Below are 17,125 nucleotides of genomic sequence, written 5' to 3' on the forward strand. Positions count from 1 at the left end.
GCGAGCAGCCAGTAGGTACTTCCAGCTGAGGAGTTGTGATTTACTGGTTGTCAGAAAGATTGCCAATAACATATTGGGAATATATTGAGTCCTTATTGTAGGAGAAGTTGAAAAGAATGCTTGAAAGTGGATTGGTTGCCCACCAGAGAGTGTAATAGGTGAGTTTCAGTTCTCCATTCCCTTTGGCTTTTTTTTTTTTTTTTTTTTTTTTTTTTCTTTCTTTTTTTGTGGAGTATTTTGTGGAAGAACTGAAAATTAATCTTCTGACTATATATGTGGAAGACATGGAAGTGAAGGAAGACTTTCTGGGCATGTCAGAATCAACCCAAAAACCTGATGGGAGGATGTTGGGGCAATAGCAAATTGTGAGAAATAATGGAAGTGTCAGCCTTTCAGCTCACCCCTGACACTGCAGATCTTGCCCTCTGAGATGTAGGCAGGCTCTCCCGCACACAGAGGAGGCAGAGGGTGGAGCTCGGCGCCTGTATAAATTATATGTGTCCTTCAGGTTATTTCAGAGCAGCAGCAGCACAACAAGCTGCCGGCGTTTGTCAGCTGACAGATCTGTCACCCAAGCTGGGGTTTCGCTCGCTGCCATCCTGCTGCCATGGGGAGCCCACCAGCCAAGGTAAGGGAGCAGCACCGCCCTGCCATGGCCTGGCACTGCCTGGGCCCTCTGCTCCAGCTCTGCCCAGCAAACTCCTGCTCCTGCATCCGCTGGGATGCACAGGCTGCGCTGCTGGCCGGGGCATCCTGGCCTTGGCAGACCCCCTGTCCCCTCTGTCACCTCCCAGTGACTGACATGGAACTGAGCCTCAGTGAAAGCACGGAGAAATGGGGAGCTTTGCTGCTGTCCTCTGGGGTACCTGCTGGAGTGAAGTCTGTGAAGGAACAGGAGGCTGGTCTTGAAGAGCTTACCTCCCATAAAATGAAAGTGCTTTAGCCCTCCTGCGTGCTCTTCTCTGGGTAGCACATGTTCAGCTTGGCCCAGCTGAAATAAACCAGCAGCTTTATCTAGCAACAAAGCATAATCTATGTTACTTTAGCTACAGGGGAGACATCTAACGAGCTGCTTGGCTTGTTAGATCTAGTTATTTTTAATGTAATGTTTACAACGTTTGCAGTTCTAGTGGAAGTATTTCATGTCTGGACTTGAGTTTTCTAATAGTAAGTTCTATTCAGAGATTCTAATTGGTGACTTTTATATATATAAATATATATATCAAAAGTATATATCAACAGAACTATGAGTTGAAAATTCTTTCCTCATGTATACCTTAAAAAAATAATGGACGTGGTGTCTGAATGCAAAGCATGAATCATTCTTTATGCATCAAACTCCTCATCAAATTTTGCAACAAATTAAACAAATATGGGCATTCATGGGCTTAAAATATGGTGAGAAACAATTTTACGTGCTACAGCCTATAGAGCTTGTTAATTGTGCCATGGAAATATTTGCAGGCAAAGTTAAAGATTTGAAAAATATCAGTAGCATGAATGGATGGCTCAAGGGATAGGTTAAAAATATTCAAACATTCAGGCAAAGAAAATAAATTGTAAATGTCATGTAGTTTCTGGATAAAATTAGTATCTAATCCATCTACCAGTCAGATCCAGACATATCTCTCTATTGTAAGTATGAATATTTTCTATCAGTTTTAAAGATCAAGATTATATCTAATAGATGGTTCTGGAGCTGATAGGTGGGTAGATAGCTCAGCTAATTTTATCTAGAAAGCTTCAATGACAAGGTTCTTGCATTTCCTCCCAAAGCTGCAGCTGCTGTTCTGTGAGTACAGACTCCTGGTTCATAGGCACCACTGTCAAAGATTTGAGAGCAAGTTTCAAGTCAGAAAACTTCTGTTCCAAGGGAAGAGATTAATTCAGTACTGCAGGTAGCTCTGCTGTTGTGTCAGGCAAGCGTGTTTCAGTATGCATCAGTTGGTAAATAGATATGGAAATAAGAACAGAGTGGTTTTGTGTGTTGTTTTTTCTTTTACAGTAAAAAACCCACATGTTTAGAAATGTGTGGATCCTTTGAACTATCTAGGATGACCTCCAAACCTCCCAGTTATTTTTTTGCACTTTGAGAGGGCTACAAAATTGACACAGAAGTGATTGTCAGTATTAACTTACAACTTCTCATATTCGTGACAAGGTCTTTTCTTCTGCTCAGACAAGAGTAATCCCTCTTTAGAAGTTTTATTTGGTGGACTATGGAATAATTTTCATCTGATAAAATACTCAGAAATTTTGTCAATACAAAGCCCTGAGGGAGCCACTCATATGTGTAAAGGTGGTGACTGATATATATGAACAGGAGATAGATCTGAAATCCACAATGATTCTTGAAGTAATCCATCAGTGATTACATGAAATTACAGTATATGTTTGTAAAGTGAATTAGATTTCCTCACTAACTGTTCAACTTCCAATGATAAAATTTGGGAAAATTGTGATTCCCAAGCAAAACGAGACTCTCACAGTTCTCTGTATTTCTTCAGTCAGTCACTTTTTCCACTAGAAATTTTCATCCCTTTAGTTTTAATGAAAGTAGGCAGCTGGTTGGAAAGACAATTTTCTAGCAGTGTTCTCACTGATGGAAGGGCTAACAGCCAACATTAGATATTAGAGAACCTCTGTGGAAGAGTATGCTTTAGAACCAGGCTGGTAATGAAGCTTTCCTTTCTGAACTTTAATTAAGTTTATACATTTCTAGATTTAATCTCAATTTGGTAAAGTGCCAAATTGTAGTTGGACCAAATCCTCAGTATCTAACATAAAATAATGGTGAGAATATGCCAAATAATTACATTTGGTGTGAGATCTTGTAAGCATGATATTGTACAGCTTCTAGTACATTGATGGAGAAAGAAGTAATCCGTGAAAGAAGGTAATTATTCATGACTGAAACACATGTATAAAGCTGAGTGACAAATCCTACAGCTATTTTCCAAGTGTGAGAAGACAGCAAAAGCCTCATCTAAACCTTAATATGACTTGGTGTTCTCCTGTGGTGATAACTCTGCTCAGAGAGCTGCTCAAGCTTGGTGCAGGGAGAGTGAAACACTGACATTCCAGTCAGCCTTCCAACAGGTACAGACCAAGGACTTATTTAAAAAAAAGGAAAAAGAGAACAGGTAGTTATGGGATGAGGTTCCCAGACTGCAGAAACTTCCCTAGAATACTGACTTTGTAGTGAAGGCAGCCATGAGATCTTCTAGTAGCAGCATGGAGGGGTAATAAGGACTGAAATAAAAATGTGAGCTCTTGGTAGGTTTTTCTTCTTTTACTGCCATCCACTGATGTTTTGGTAGGCTCCTCAATATTTATAAGCTTTGAGAAGATTTCATATGCTCAAAGTTTTCTTTTTGGAAACCTTAAGTGACTAACTGCCTGTAAACAAGAGATTTATGTGTCCTTCCAAAGATGATCAGCATTCCTGTGGAAGGAGGTCAGTGAGGGTATATTGTTCCAGTCAATGAGATGGTGGCAACAGATGTGAATTTTCAGTCTGTTAAGGTTTGATATAGCTGTGGCAATTCTGACATGCTAGTTTTATCTCCTGATTACTGACTCTTCTGTGCTTTAAACAGAAATGACTCTCTCAAATCTTGCTTTGAGGGTACAGAAGTGTAGTTTAATGCTAAATATTGTCAAGTGAAAAGAAGTTTGTTGGTTTATTTTCTTTCCCCCTCCAAGTTTTAGCCTTCTCTTTGGTGCTCTGGAGATGCTACTATTTATTGGCTTGAAGAGTTCTTTCTTAGGATGCAACACTACACAGGTGGCTGAATCCTGCACTCTGTTGCTGGTCTCACACTAGTAATTTCCCAGCAAAAACAGAACACTGTGCTTCTGGGAAAGCTGCCTTTGACTCTGGATGTTTACAGAGGGATTTTGTTACTCTCTGCTTGCCTGTACAAGAAGACATGTGTCTCCCAAGGAAGTGACCTAAAACCAGCAAGACCAATGCAGCTGCAAGTCTGTCAAGGGCTGTCTGGGTGATGCTGTGTGCATTCATCAGGTTACATTAATTGTGGAGTTACATGTTGCTTTTCATGTTATGAAAATAGCAAGTGGTTCCTCTAACTGTAATTATTTTTTGTAGAAGGGTATTCTGGAGTACCAGGACTTTCAGGCAAAGATGTTATTTTACACCATCCAAATCAGACCTAAGAGTCTGCTCTGGACTATTGTTGAAGGAAATTAGCTCTGCCTTTATGTGATGAAAAAAGGGATTAGCCCACTTCTGAATGGTTATCACAGCTTGGAGTAACTGGAGTCTTGGGAGAGGGATGGTTTCTGGCTTTCTTGTAGGATTTACAGAGCCCTTAGTGTTTATTATGGCCACCCTTTCCATCTGAATGGAATGCCTTTCATCCTGCAACACCACCAGGACTAATCTGCATGGAATCAGGAGGAGTGAAAAGTCATCTTTGATGGTGTTTCCATCGTTTGGCAAATGTTGACATGTTTGAGGAGAGTGATTGCTGTTGGAAGGGGGAGGGAGGAGGAGTGAGGCACTCTGGCTGTAGTGGCAGAGGATGAAAACAGAACTTCTGTCACATCTGAGAGTTCTCTGAAGGTGACCTGCAGAGGCACCATTTTTATAAGCAGCTTGGAAATTTTCACCACAAAAAGTTTCAAAACAAATTTTATGCCAACATCTGTTCCTTCAGTGAAGGCAGATTCTGTGAATGGTCTGGGATTCTGTTGAGCAAGGGAGAAGTTGATTACAAAATGACTAAGAATTAACATATTAATTAAAACTAGTCACCTGTGTAATTGTCTACATAATCCAATAATTCACGTAAATGAAAACCACTAGGAATGCTGAGTGAGTGAGTGTTCCAGCTGGTAGTTCTATGTTAAATAACTATTTGCACAGGAAAATTAAAGTCAAATTCTTTCAGTGGGCAACTGGAATAATATGGAAGTGTCCCAACTGGAACTTTTAATGTCCACAATGCATTAAACTAAGAAAGTTTTAAATATGTCATTTTTAAATTTGGAGGAAGACATACTGGAAAGGGTTCCTGTCATACAAAAACAAATTTGCTTTGCATTTTTATATAAGCCAAGAGACAGACTAATGTGATTTTATGAGTTTAACAAGGGTATCTCTGCTCAGGGCAACTCTTAAATATTAATCTGAATTTTAAAAGTATGTAACTTTTAAGTGACATAATACAATTTAATATTAAGCCTTTATTTGAACATGCTAATTCACAGTTCAGATGATATCCATCTTATGTAATGTAATTTACCTCTAAACAAGCCTGAATGAAGCTGAATGCAGGCTATTCTCATCTCTAATAAACATGTCCAAGAGTCTCCACCTCATTTTAAAAGAATTTCTGATTAACTGTAGTGAGTGACTCTTTCTGTAGAGAGGTTCCTCCTTCCCCAATAGTTTGTGTATACAGAGTTAATCATTTCCTTGTCAGGAAAATTAGTCATGGTGCTAACTTTCAAAATAAAACTGTCAAATTATTTAGTGACAGTGTAATGAGAGTCCTTGTTTAGGCAAACAGAGATAATATTTCAGTTGCTAGTTTAAGCTTTAAGTTTCAATTTATTAGTGATAGTGGGACTGTAATTAGTGTAGTGGGACTGTGTTATTACTTAATATTGCTGGCAAGCCATGCTAGTATGGCATGCAAAAACAAACAACTGACAGAAAATTAAAAGGAAATTTAAATTTAACAATTTGAAAAAATACACCTTAGCATGGAAATCTTAGTTTTTAAGAGTTGGGAAGAAGTAACTTGAAATAGTGTTAAAAGGATAATCTGTGATAGAAATAAATCTCATGTCTGGAAGGGAAGTACTTCCATTCCCATAATTATTTTCAGGGTACATAATGATAGGGAATTCTGTGGTATCCTATCTGCAAAGCGGGGCAGTTTTTATTTTGTGTGCAGGGTCTCTGCTGGGCCTGTGGTCTGTTCCCTCAAACCCAGCAGGGCCATTTGTTGAGCCTGCCCTACTCACAAGCATCACAGAGATTTAGTCTTAGTTCAGATACAAAGTCAGAAGTTTGTAGTGCTTTTTGGTAAGTACCATGTCCTGGCCAAGGTGACCTGGGCAGGCAGCTGCAATTCCTAATGTCCCCTTCCAAAGGCTCCCTGCTGACCCATGGGTGGCACAGAGCCCTTGGGGTGTTGGTGGTACAACCATCACTGCATCATCATGCATCAGGTTGCCTGAAAACAAGTGTTTCTGGGTGACTAAGAAAGCTTTCCATACCATTGTCTGGGCCTGTGTTTTCTCTGTGTTCATCTTAGCATGGTGTACTTCCACTTGAGGGTGGTCAAACATGGGCAGGCTGTCCCCCTGTGCTGTTCAAAATACATCTTGTTTTTGCATTCTGAGCTGATCAAATTATTGCCTTTGTTTTCTCTGCAGATTAAGTTTTGCCCCATCCACATGCTTTCTGTAAGAATCATACAAGCTAAGAACATCAAGTCAAGAGACCTGTGTGAGTTGTGGTTTGATTGTGTTTTTAGTCACCTCCAGAGTTTACACAGGGAGCAATTTTCTTAAGTACTGAAGGTATGAAAGCAACGTACTTAAAGCATGGCAGTAGAAATACTCATGCAAGGGCTATAACTAGATCAAATGTCTCCAATGGAGATTGGAGTACATCTCTAGTGGCATTCGGGGAACTGGTAAAAACCAAGACACTCAGATTTATTTTCTGGGCCAAGAGGGTAGACTTCATTAGGACACCACAATCTGTGAATCTGCTTGGGCAGGAATGTGAATTTACAGACCTGTTATTGAAATGTACCAATTATATGCAATAATCAAGGGTCAATTAGAGAATCTCAAGCCTTTTAAAACACCTTATCTTTCAGGGTATTTGCTGTTCTCAGATGACCAGTCTCAATAAACTGTGTTGATAGTTTTGGTTAAGGAGGACCTCTGCAGATCCAGCTCTAAGCCCATGCTGCAGACTTTTCTGTGTGCTTTTGTGTTCCAGTGTCTTTAACTCCTTATCTCCCCTTCACAGCCTCCTATGTCTCCTTCTCCAGGTGTGCTGTGGACCAGCCATTCAGCTGCCAGTTTTGCAGAGGTCTCCAGTGAGTTCCTCAGTTAGGACAGAGGCATTGAGGTGCCTTTTGTCAATTTTGAAACTTCTGGCCTGTGTATTCCTCTAGGGCAAAATGACTCAGCCAAAAAAAAGTATCACTTTGCAACACTTTACTTGAGTTACAGCTGAGCCCATCCGTGCCTTGCCATGCAGGGCTGGGCCTGATGTGAAGGAGAACAGAGGGAGTGAATCCCCTGTTAGTTGGTTGAGTGAGTGCCTGCCAAAGGCTTCCTGAGCTCCACTGGCAAATGCCATCCAGCTCCATCCAGAAAGGTGTTAGTGTGACAAGGCCTGTGTTTCTGAGTTTCAATGATCTCTTCTATCTACTCTATTGAAGGGACAGTTCCACTTTCGTGCCAAAACCTTGCGGGGCAATGTTATTCACTGCTTGATACCAGTCTGAAGTATTTAGGCATCTCGGGCTGCAGTGGAAATCTTCCATCAAGTCCTGACTCCAGCTCTGAGAGACATCACCTTGGAGATTTCCTTTCCCACCGTTGTCCAGCTTCACAAAGTAAATGTGCTTCCCCACCCTGGCTCTCCCCAAAGGATGGCTGCTCGAGGCACTGACCGCACTAACCACAAGGAATAGATATGGCATGGAAGAGAAGCGAAGATTTCCGACTTGCTTGGGCCCACGCTGGCCTTGAGCTGCAGCAGATCATCCTGCCTAGTGCCTAACACCTCTAGACAGCCATCAGTCCCCTCGCATGCTTGTGTGACTCAGCTGAGCCAGGCAGGCTCTGATCTCTGTAACGTGCATCTCCTTTCCTGTAATCATCCTAACAGCCCTTCCTGGAACCAGCTGTAGTTTAACTTTTTAACATCATTGACTGGAATTGTAGGGACTATGCCTGAGGAATGCTCAGTGGGCATAGCCTACTCTTCTCTTTCTCTTCCCATGGGAAAAATGGCTCTTAGTGTACTTTGTTTGTGCATGTGTACATTTGCAGTTTGTAGTTACTCAGGAATTAGATGGTTTTCCTTGGTTGTTTCCAAATGGTGATCTCTCTACTAATTAAAAAAAAAAAAAAGTAGTAATATTTATTAATCTCCAGGATTATGGCCTAGCCCTGCTGTTCATCCATAATATTGGCATCAGGTTTTTAATTTTTCTCTGCTGCAGTGACTTCATCAGACTGCTATGTAAGCTTGTGGCTGCCGTCTGCTTCACCTGGAAAGCTTCAGACCAAAACCGTCAAGAATTCTGACAACCCTGTCTGGAATGAGACTTTCTACTTTAGGATCCAGAGAGAAGTTGAGGTAGTAAAAAACAGAATTTTCACTGATTTGAATAGTTGGGAATCCTCAGCTGACACCATGTTGATCGACTGTGCTAAATAACTTAAGAAAACACTTGCTTCACAGACTGGTTTGCACAGAACAGTAGACATATGAAGCTATTTACAGACATTGGTGCCTGTATCTGTGCTAGTCCAGACTCCCTTTGTTGTCACCCGAGTGAAATAAGCACTCTTGTATCATACTTCTGTGCTGTTTTGGCATGGCTAATTTCAAAAGAGCTTTTCCTCCACTGGTTCTAAGGGAAGAGTAGTGAAGTTGCTGGGGTGTAGACAACAAATTTAATCCTTCCCTAAATTGTGGAATTTGGAGAACTGTGTGAATGAAGAAACTAAGTGTGTTCTTTGGGTGGGTTATCAGTGGGGTGCAGAGCATTGGCATATTTTCTGTGTCAGGAGAGTGGGGAACCTCTGTTGTTGGTAGCTGTTTTCCACTTCACAGGTTTCCCAAGATTGGGTGTAATGATGTTCTACATCAGCAGACTCCTAAAGGAAAGGACACGCTTCTTTATTCTTACTGCTCTGCTGGTGAAACAGTTGCAAAAATCTATATTTATATTTTTGTTTCTGCCTAAGAGAAGCTCAATTAGTGTTCTTATTTTTTTTTTTTTTCTACTACCAGAACATTTTAGAATTGGCAGTGTGTGATGAAGATTCACTCACCAAAGATGACATGCAGTTCACAGTTCTTTTCAATGTCGCTAGAATCAGACCTGGGGAGACAATCCGTGAGACATTTGCTTTGAAATCAGAGGTAAGGGCTGAAAACACAGGCAGAGATCAACAAGACCTCATTGTGTTCCAAGTTAAGTAGGGTTTGGATGTTCATGAACAGGTAGCCTTATGTGTCATTATCAATACCTCATCAAAACAGATACAGCTTTGCTGTATTTTTATGACTTAAGGAATCTATTCTTAAAAATTCAGAAAATAAAGCAACTTCTCTCTCATGCTCTCTGAGGGCAAATATTATAACAGAAAGCCTCTGTAAATAATAATTTTTATCTTTTAGAATCCAAATAAATACTTCCTTACCTTTCTGCTTTATTCCACTTTTGCTATGCTTAGGGGAAATTTTCTCTTAAATGGCAACTTATTTATTAAAAACATGAAAATGATTCACCCATTATTTGAATTCAGTGATTCTTTCAGGCTTTTTCCCTGTTGGAATTCATGCTGGGTTTCCTTCTAGTTGGTTCAGATTTCTCCAGCCCATAATAAAGGAACGTCTGTCCTGCTAACATCTTTGGTATTTTATTAAGGAGCCCATGAAAGAATTGCCCAGTAAACAAAGCTGGGATAGGTCTGACAGCTCCTGGGCTTGTCTGAGCTGTTGCTGAGGTGCTGCTATACTCTCATTACAGGAAGGAGACAGTCCATAAAAACAGCTACTTCCCACATGCTGAAAGCTGTTAACATGGATTTTCCTAGTGACCCTGCTGGCTGGTGCTGTGCACTCCTCAGCCAGTGGGTGAGTCACTGGGAAATACAATGATTCAATAACCACTTCAGTCCCTTGCCTAATTCATCTCCTCTGGATTCAGTCCAAATGTGATTTAAATGGTCTGTGTGTGGAAATGTCTCTGGTCTTAGTGACATTTGTTGCTGGGCTTTGATGCCTTTCCCCATGCACATTGTCTTGAACAGAGCCATTTTATTTCCTTCTCAATCAAGCTCTCCCTCTCCAATTGTATCTTTGGAAATATGTATAATTCTACATATCACAAAATGGGAGATTATTAATCCTATGTGCATTTCATAGGTCTGTGGTTTCTGTTGCAATTTCAGCTTTGGAAAGATATGACAACAAACTCTTTTTGGTATCATTAGCAGAAGAGATGTCAGGCCTTGAAGTGCTTTTTAGGTGTGTCTGTGCTGCCAAATTCTTGCAGCCTTCAATAGTTTATATTTGTTTTACCCTTTTCTTTTTAGACAGAGAGGTGCTCTAAGAAATGGGAAAGCTTGGAAGTAGAATTCTGGATGGAAAGACTGTAAGTAAAATTCCTACCTCAGAGGATGAGAAACTTCTTCCAGCTCTTTGTCCCAGCAGTGAACCTAAATTAAAGTTTCAAACTTTTTTTTTTTTTTTTTTTAACCTTAATTTCTCTAGCTAATTACACCTTTCAGCATATTTCATACAAATCTTAAACTTCTGTTGAACATGTCTATCTAGATCCTGGAAATGTAATAAAATTGTCACAATGTGATAACTTTTACACAAGATGCATGTGAAACTTAATGTAAGTGCTCTTCAAATTGTTGATATTAGTTGAACAATACCTAGAACATTGTGGAATTTCACAGAGTTATTATTATCTCAGAATTATTGTTATGTTACAATGTATACATGGAGTTATGTAGATAGTACTAGAAAAGTCACCCTTTAAGCAATAGCTTAGTAAAACTGAAAAAGCATACAATCAACAAATAATGAAAATAAGGCCATCCCCCTCAAAGTGGTAATCAGCATTTTCTGGAGGAGAACAAGTCCCATAAAATAAAGTTTATCTGTCTTTTAGATCCTATCACAGGCTTGAAGAGAAGCCCCTAAAATAAGACTTCTTATTCTTAAACATGAGGAAATTGCAGAAAAAAATCAGAAACTGCAGAAAAAATTGTGTTCTTGGTTAATTTCTAATACAGTGAAATTCAAGAAAATGTATTTAATTTACCTGTGAGAGGTACCTTTAGAGATGGTATCATGCATGATGATGGTAATAACCTCCTGCAAATGTGGAAGCAGTTACAGTCAGATATGTAAAAGGTCAGAATGAGAAGCAGTGCTTGGGAACTGGATTCAGACTAGAAATAAGAGGAACATCTTTCACCATTCAAGTTAAAAGGCATTTGGGTGATGTCCATCCTTGGAAATTAAACCTAGTTATTTAAATACATTTTACAGCTGGAATATAAATTTTAACCCTGGAAATGGTGTTTGGTAAAATACCCTGTACTACATGCATGTACTACATAATTTCAATGGCCCTTTCAGATGTATTAAAGCATTTATGAATGTGTGTAACATAGGGGAGTTGGAATATTTGCCTTAGTGAAAGATGCTGTTAGTAGACTCTGCAGATTACTCATATTATTAAATAACCACATCCATTCAGTGACAGACCAAGGTCTTACAAGGTAAAATATCTGGGACAAAGACTTTTTATTGCTTGCCTCTGTGTTTTGCAGTCTTACATGTAGCACAGTGGGAGCTAATTCTTATTTGCCATTCATTTGGGATCAGCCATAGTTATAATATGAACTAGTCAGAAATGTCTTTCCTAATAAATGTTTGCAGAACATGTTAATAGTAGTCTTTGCTTTCCCCAAGTCATATGGTCATTTGTTAATAGCAGGACATGATTCCCCATATTCCAATATGCCTTTGTCCTGCTGTAACTTTGCACATAGTTTTAAGCATTAGTATTTTTATGGGCCATCCTGTCTTTCTTTTTGCTTGGCTGCTGTATTTTGATTCACATGCTTAGCAGAGAATCATGTATTTAGCCTTTTAGAAAATAAATTGTGATAACTTACTTACAATTTTAAGTGGGAAATGTCATATAACTGCTATTTTGAAAACTAAACAAAACACAGACCAAAATCCAGCTATTCACACAGCTTTTTTTGTTTGTTATTTGTTTTTGTCTTTCAGTCCTGGTCCTCCAGAGCATCTCATTACTAATGATGTCGTGGTGGTAAGGTTCACATGAGAATTTATCTTGGACTGATATCTGCTTCATTTTGATCCTCTCCTCTTTCCCCCATTTTACAGAGAGAACACAACCTACTATGCTAGATAAGAGCATGGTGTGCATTTTAAAGTCAGAGATATGGGATGATGCCCTTTGGTTACAGCCCTATTGTTGCCCTCTCCACACAAAGACAGAAGCTGTGTTTCTTGAAGTCCTCAGCTATTACAGATGTCAATATGTTGCCAAGATGTGGTTTGCTACTCTTGCAGAACCCCATATTTATTGGTGTTCAGGGTGAAAACTGATTGTGTTCCTCGTAACACAGCATGGCACTTGGCAGGAAAAGCAAAGGTCTGTAGAAGACAATAGTAGGTATTCAGTGTGCTTATGACTGGAAGGGTATCTAATGTAACAGCTTTTTTGGGAAATGAGTTTTTTAATAAAGAGTTACTTTAGCTGTTGAAACACAGAGCCCTGCTTGGGTGTTAGTCAGCATGTGGTGCATTCCCTGTCTCCTCGGGCTGGCCCAGGAGCTAAGGAGTACCAAGCACTTCATGCCAGCTCCTCCAAGCCTGTGCATGGCTCCCACATGCTAGCCCCTGATACCCCCGAGGCAAAGCAACACATATTCTATTCTTTCCACCTCATTTTCTGTGTGAGGCATAGGAGTTGCAATGATTGGCATGCATTGTTCCTGAAATGACTTGGAAAACTGTCCTGGCATGAGTTATTAAAGGTGAACTGGAGTGACTCAGGTGGAGGGTAGGGTGGAATAAATCCATGATTTTCCTACATCACGGCCAATAAGAAGATGCTTTGTAGACTAATCACTGCCACAATACACAGAAACTCATCATCAGGTATTTCCCCCCACCCTTCCTAAATAATTATTAGATATGTGTGTTAGGGCACCAGTGTGTTGTGCAGAGTTTCTTGATTTTGGGGTAATTTGAATGTGTTAACAGTCTCTGACAATGCACCAGTGTACAGACACTCTGAAGCAGTGTAACTTGGGCTACTGTCCTGGAATAATGAGCTCTGAATTTTCTCTTGGATTGCTCCCAGCACTAAGACCAGTTCAGTTGGCTCTGTATTACAGGTGGTGGTTGTCTGCATGATGTGACATTATTTGCAGCAGATGTGTTATTTGCTTTCTTACCCTTTTCCATTCCTGCCTTTTACAGTCCCGTGAGGTTTGCTGCTTGGAAGTGCATGTGGACATTAATGAAAGCAGGAAATACTTGAGAGGTATGGCAGTTTCTCTGTGAACTGACATGACCAAACCAACCCTATTGTAGTCATTCAAACCTGAATAGAGGCATTTTAGAGTACAGAGACAACTAAGAATATTCTAAATTATATTTAGATAGTGATATATGACCTAAATAATAAAATGCAATGCACTGGAATGCCCCGAACTGCTCTGAAATGATCTCTGTGTCTTTTCCTTGGGGCTATCAAGTTTGGGCACAGTAGGCTTTGCTGGTGGAAGTGAGAGAGAGTGCTGACTCTGGGAGCTGTGGGGTTAAAGGCAGGACTACCAGGTCCTGTGCTGTAGGAGACTTGCCAGTGGGGTAGCTTACAGAGCAGCTGCCACAGAAAATTGCACCAGCAGAAAGTTTGCCAACTTTGTCAGCTCTTTTGCTTGAACAGCAGTACTATTCTCTAAACAAACCTGTTTTTGCTAGAGGGCAAAAATCTCGTGCTGACAGTGCCTGCATCTCATGAGAGAACACAGAAGACAACAGAGGACACTGATACTTTCTACTTCCATTGTGTGAAGGCTTGGGAGCCAGTCCTAAAAGTCAGGCTGCAGGTAACTACAGGGCCCTACACAGTGCTACTGTTCATACTGCTTGCTGACTTCCAGTGTGATCCAAACAGCAAAGAACTGCATTGTTTCTGTTCTGTGAATACAATCCATGCTTTTCATTTTGTACAGAAAGTTTCTGATAAGGAAGATGACAACAGCAATTTAAGTGACACCTTAACGGTACCACTGAAATTTCTCCCTGTTGGACATAAGGTGAAAGTAACCCTTCCTGTAAGACAGGTAAGTGTTTCATAATTTATATCTGGAAGAACAGTAAAATATCCAGAATAACAGTAGAATATTTAACACATTAATATTTTTAAAAAACCCAAAGCAACCAAAAAAGTGTAGGGTGGCAGTGGTGAGACTTTTCAGGAGGCACTGAAAATCTGGATTCAAAGCTTCTCTTTTTCCTTCCATTCATGTTTCTGCTTTCATCTCTTTGTTTACAGAATGTGCCACTACAGTTGTACCTCCTACTAAATAATTGGTAAGAGGACTTGTTTTGTTTTTTCTCTAGAGGTTTTATTGCTCTTTGAACTGTGAAATCTAGAACAGGGTATTCTTTATTTAGATATAAGGAATGCACAAGACTAGAGGCAAAATGTAACAATATTTAAGTCATCATTAAAGAGTCACCACAACAGTTCAAAGCTAAATGTCCTTGGGGCAAAGCAGTCTCACCAAGATGCAAAAAAATTGAGAGAGTTTCAAACGGTGAGGGAATTAGTCACTGAGTGTCCTTTGCATCAAAGAACCAAAGACTAAGACTGGAGGCTTCTTCAAAAAGGGCACAAGAAGAAGGCAGAGGGAAAAGAAAATTTGAAACAACGAAACATCAGAGTCCATGCATTACCCAAATGACATATGCTCTCTTAAGAAAACAGACTCTGGTGATATCAAGAGAAAGTAGTATGAACTAGGGGAGACAAAATGTTGCATTGTAAAATAATGTATCAGACAAGAAACTAACAAAAATTATTTTAATATGTTTTTCATTGTACAGCCTCTGTATAAATCTGCAGTACAAATGCTCATGAAAGACTTTGCTAGGTTTAAGTCACCCTTTGCTCAGAAACCATATGAAGCAGAAATACAAAGCATTCAGCTTACAAAGCTACTGAAAGTCCCAGAAGCCCTTCTTTGTTTTTCATCTGTATTATCCTTAGCTGACAGTAAGTCTTACAGAGAAACAATAAAGAGACCATGTAGAAGCAAAGAAACTGATTTTTGAGACATATTTTTCTTTATAAATCAGAATAGGGAATCAGGGTTTTTTATGAATTCATTAGATTGCAGTTGCTGAAAATGGATCCATATGCATTTTAAATCCCAATCTGGATTTATTTATGTTTCAGCACAGAAAAACTAGATGTGCGCTTAGGGTATGATCTGTGCCAAGGAGAGCAAGAGTTCCTGCAGAAGAGGAAGAGGGTCGTGGCTGCTGCCCTGAAAAGGGTTCTTCATCTGGAAAGAGATCTACATGGACATGAGGTCTGTGCTTTGGAATGCAAGCATGGGGTGTGGATCTATTGGATTAGGATTGGCACCTCTCCCCTCAAAATTTCTAGTAATATTTGCGTGTTGCTAACAAACCCATTGATTTGAATGGCAGCAGAGCAGAGGCTCTTAGTGTGGCATTCTCCATACTCATGTAAAATTTCAGCTCAAGTATTCATCCCTCCAATCTTTTCAATGGGCCAAATTACCAAGGATCTAATAACACCACTCTTCAAACACAGTTTCCAACAGTAAGGTGCTGCAAGTCAGCAAGATATGAGGCATTGTGTTAGATCCAGCCTAGTCAGTCAACCCAAACCAGTAGAAAAACAGGAGTATTGGAAATTCACCTCACATAAATACTTATTAAATCTGTATAATATCACTTCTCCAGGCTTACTTTTTTTCCTTCATTCTCAGAACACTTCTTACAAAAAGTAAAGTCTTTTGTGGTGAAGAAAGAACATTAGAGCATTCTATAACAAGCTGAAGTATGCTTTGTTGCCAAGATCCAGAGTGTCTTTGTAAGAGAAAACTTATTTTCTTACTGGAAATTTATTTGTTAAATGAATGCTGTCCAAAGAATCAGCAGAGTTCAAAAAACTTCCTTAATCCATTTTAATTGCATGTGTTGCAATTTGTTGTTGTTTATAATAAAATCATATAAGTATCTATTCTTAATCATTGCAATTCCAATTATAGAGAGCAAAGGTAGGAAGGAAGATTAAAATGACTGCATATTCAAACTCATTCAGGCATTGGAGTTAATAGTCTCTGGAGGTTAATTTAATAAGGCACTGGTAAAGATTGGCTAAGTGGTGATTTAATTCATTGTCCTCCAATGAATCTGCTGAAGATATTCCGAGAGCTGCAATGAGACTTTTCCAAGTGGCAAGGGAGTAACTTTCTGAGGATAATACTTGTGTTTTGGACAGGTCCCAGTAATAGCTGTTATGGCAACAGGTGGAGGGCTCAGAGCAATGTCAGCTATGTTTGGCCACCTCTTGGCTCTCCAGAAGCTGAATCTGCTGGACTGTGTCACCTATCTCACCGGGGCTTCTGGCTCAACATGGTGAGTATGGAAAATGAGACTGGATTTGGAATGACTGTGGCTGCTCTACCACATAGTGAGAGATGCATCTCTTTCAAAGACTTACATTGTTAACAAGTGAACCTAATTCCCTTGTGAAGCTCTTACTGTTGGCTCACAATTATAACTTCAGTTTAGACTCACTGATTCTCTTTCATTGATTAAAGTGATTGTGTAAATGTATGAATTTTCCAAAATCTTCTAAATAAATGGGTGATTTGCTAACCTTTCTCCTTAGGACCCTAGCAGACCTGTATGAACATGCTGACTGGTCACAGAAGTCTCTGGAGGAGCCACTTAAAGCAGTGAAAGAACAAGTGACAAAGTGCAAACTCAACCTTATGTCTATAGACCATCTGAAGTATTATCACAAGGAACTTGCTGAAAGGGCAAAAGCAGGACATGTGCCATCTTTTACAACCCTGTGGTCACTTGTTCAGGAGATGTTCTTACATGAACGGGTAGGTACATGGTCTACAAATGCAGAGATATTTGGGAAACAGCCACTTACTTTCTTTAGAGTTTTACTCTTTGAGGGCATGATGCAATGTGTGTAACAAACCAAAGAGACTGAGCCATCCCAATGTGGCTTGTAAACTATGACAGAGGGCCTTGTAGCCAGGATTTTCC

General features: G+C 39.8%; 1 protein-coding gene across 1 annotated transcript in view; it reads left to right on the top strand.

Annotated features, from left to right (window-relative positions):
* LOC130254082 (uncharacterized) overlaps positions 1 to 17,125 on the top strand; it is a 62,938-nt gene that overhangs the window by 35,290 nt on the left and 10,523 nt on the right. Inside the window, exons 13-25 of the mRNA XM_056493308.1 lie at positions 6,412 to 6,484; positions 7,437 to 7,613; positions 8,226 to 8,362; positions 9,023 to 9,154; positions 10,333 to 10,391; positions 12,053 to 12,095; positions 13,277 to 13,340; positions 13,781 to 13,908; positions 14,035 to 14,145; positions 14,358 to 14,395; positions 15,264 to 15,399; positions 16,341 to 16,477; positions 16,734 to 16,956. Coding sequence (XP_056349283.1) covers positions 6,412 to 6,484; positions 7,437 to 7,613; positions 8,226 to 8,362; positions 9,023 to 9,154; positions 10,333 to 10,391; positions 12,053 to 12,095; positions 13,277 to 13,340; positions 13,781 to 13,908; positions 14,035 to 14,145; positions 14,358 to 14,395; positions 15,264 to 15,399; positions 16,341 to 16,477; positions 16,734 to 16,956 — 1,458 coding nt within the window. The remainder of the gene's footprint in view (positions 1 to 6,411; positions 6,485 to 7,436; positions 7,614 to 8,225; positions 8,363 to 9,022; positions 9,155 to 10,332; positions 10,392 to 12,052; positions 12,096 to 13,276; positions 13,341 to 13,780; positions 13,909 to 14,034; positions 14,146 to 14,357; positions 14,396 to 15,263; positions 15,400 to 16,340; positions 16,478 to 16,733; positions 16,957 to 17,125) is intronic.

The sequence above is a fragment of the Oenanthe melanoleuca genome, chromosome 5, assembly GCF_029582105.1.
Source record: "Oenanthe melanoleuca isolate GR-GAL-2019-014 chromosome 5, OMel1.0, whole genome shotgun sequence".
Lineage (NCBI taxonomy): Eukaryota > Metazoa > Chordata > Aves > Passeriformes > Muscicapidae > Oenanthe > Oenanthe melanoleuca.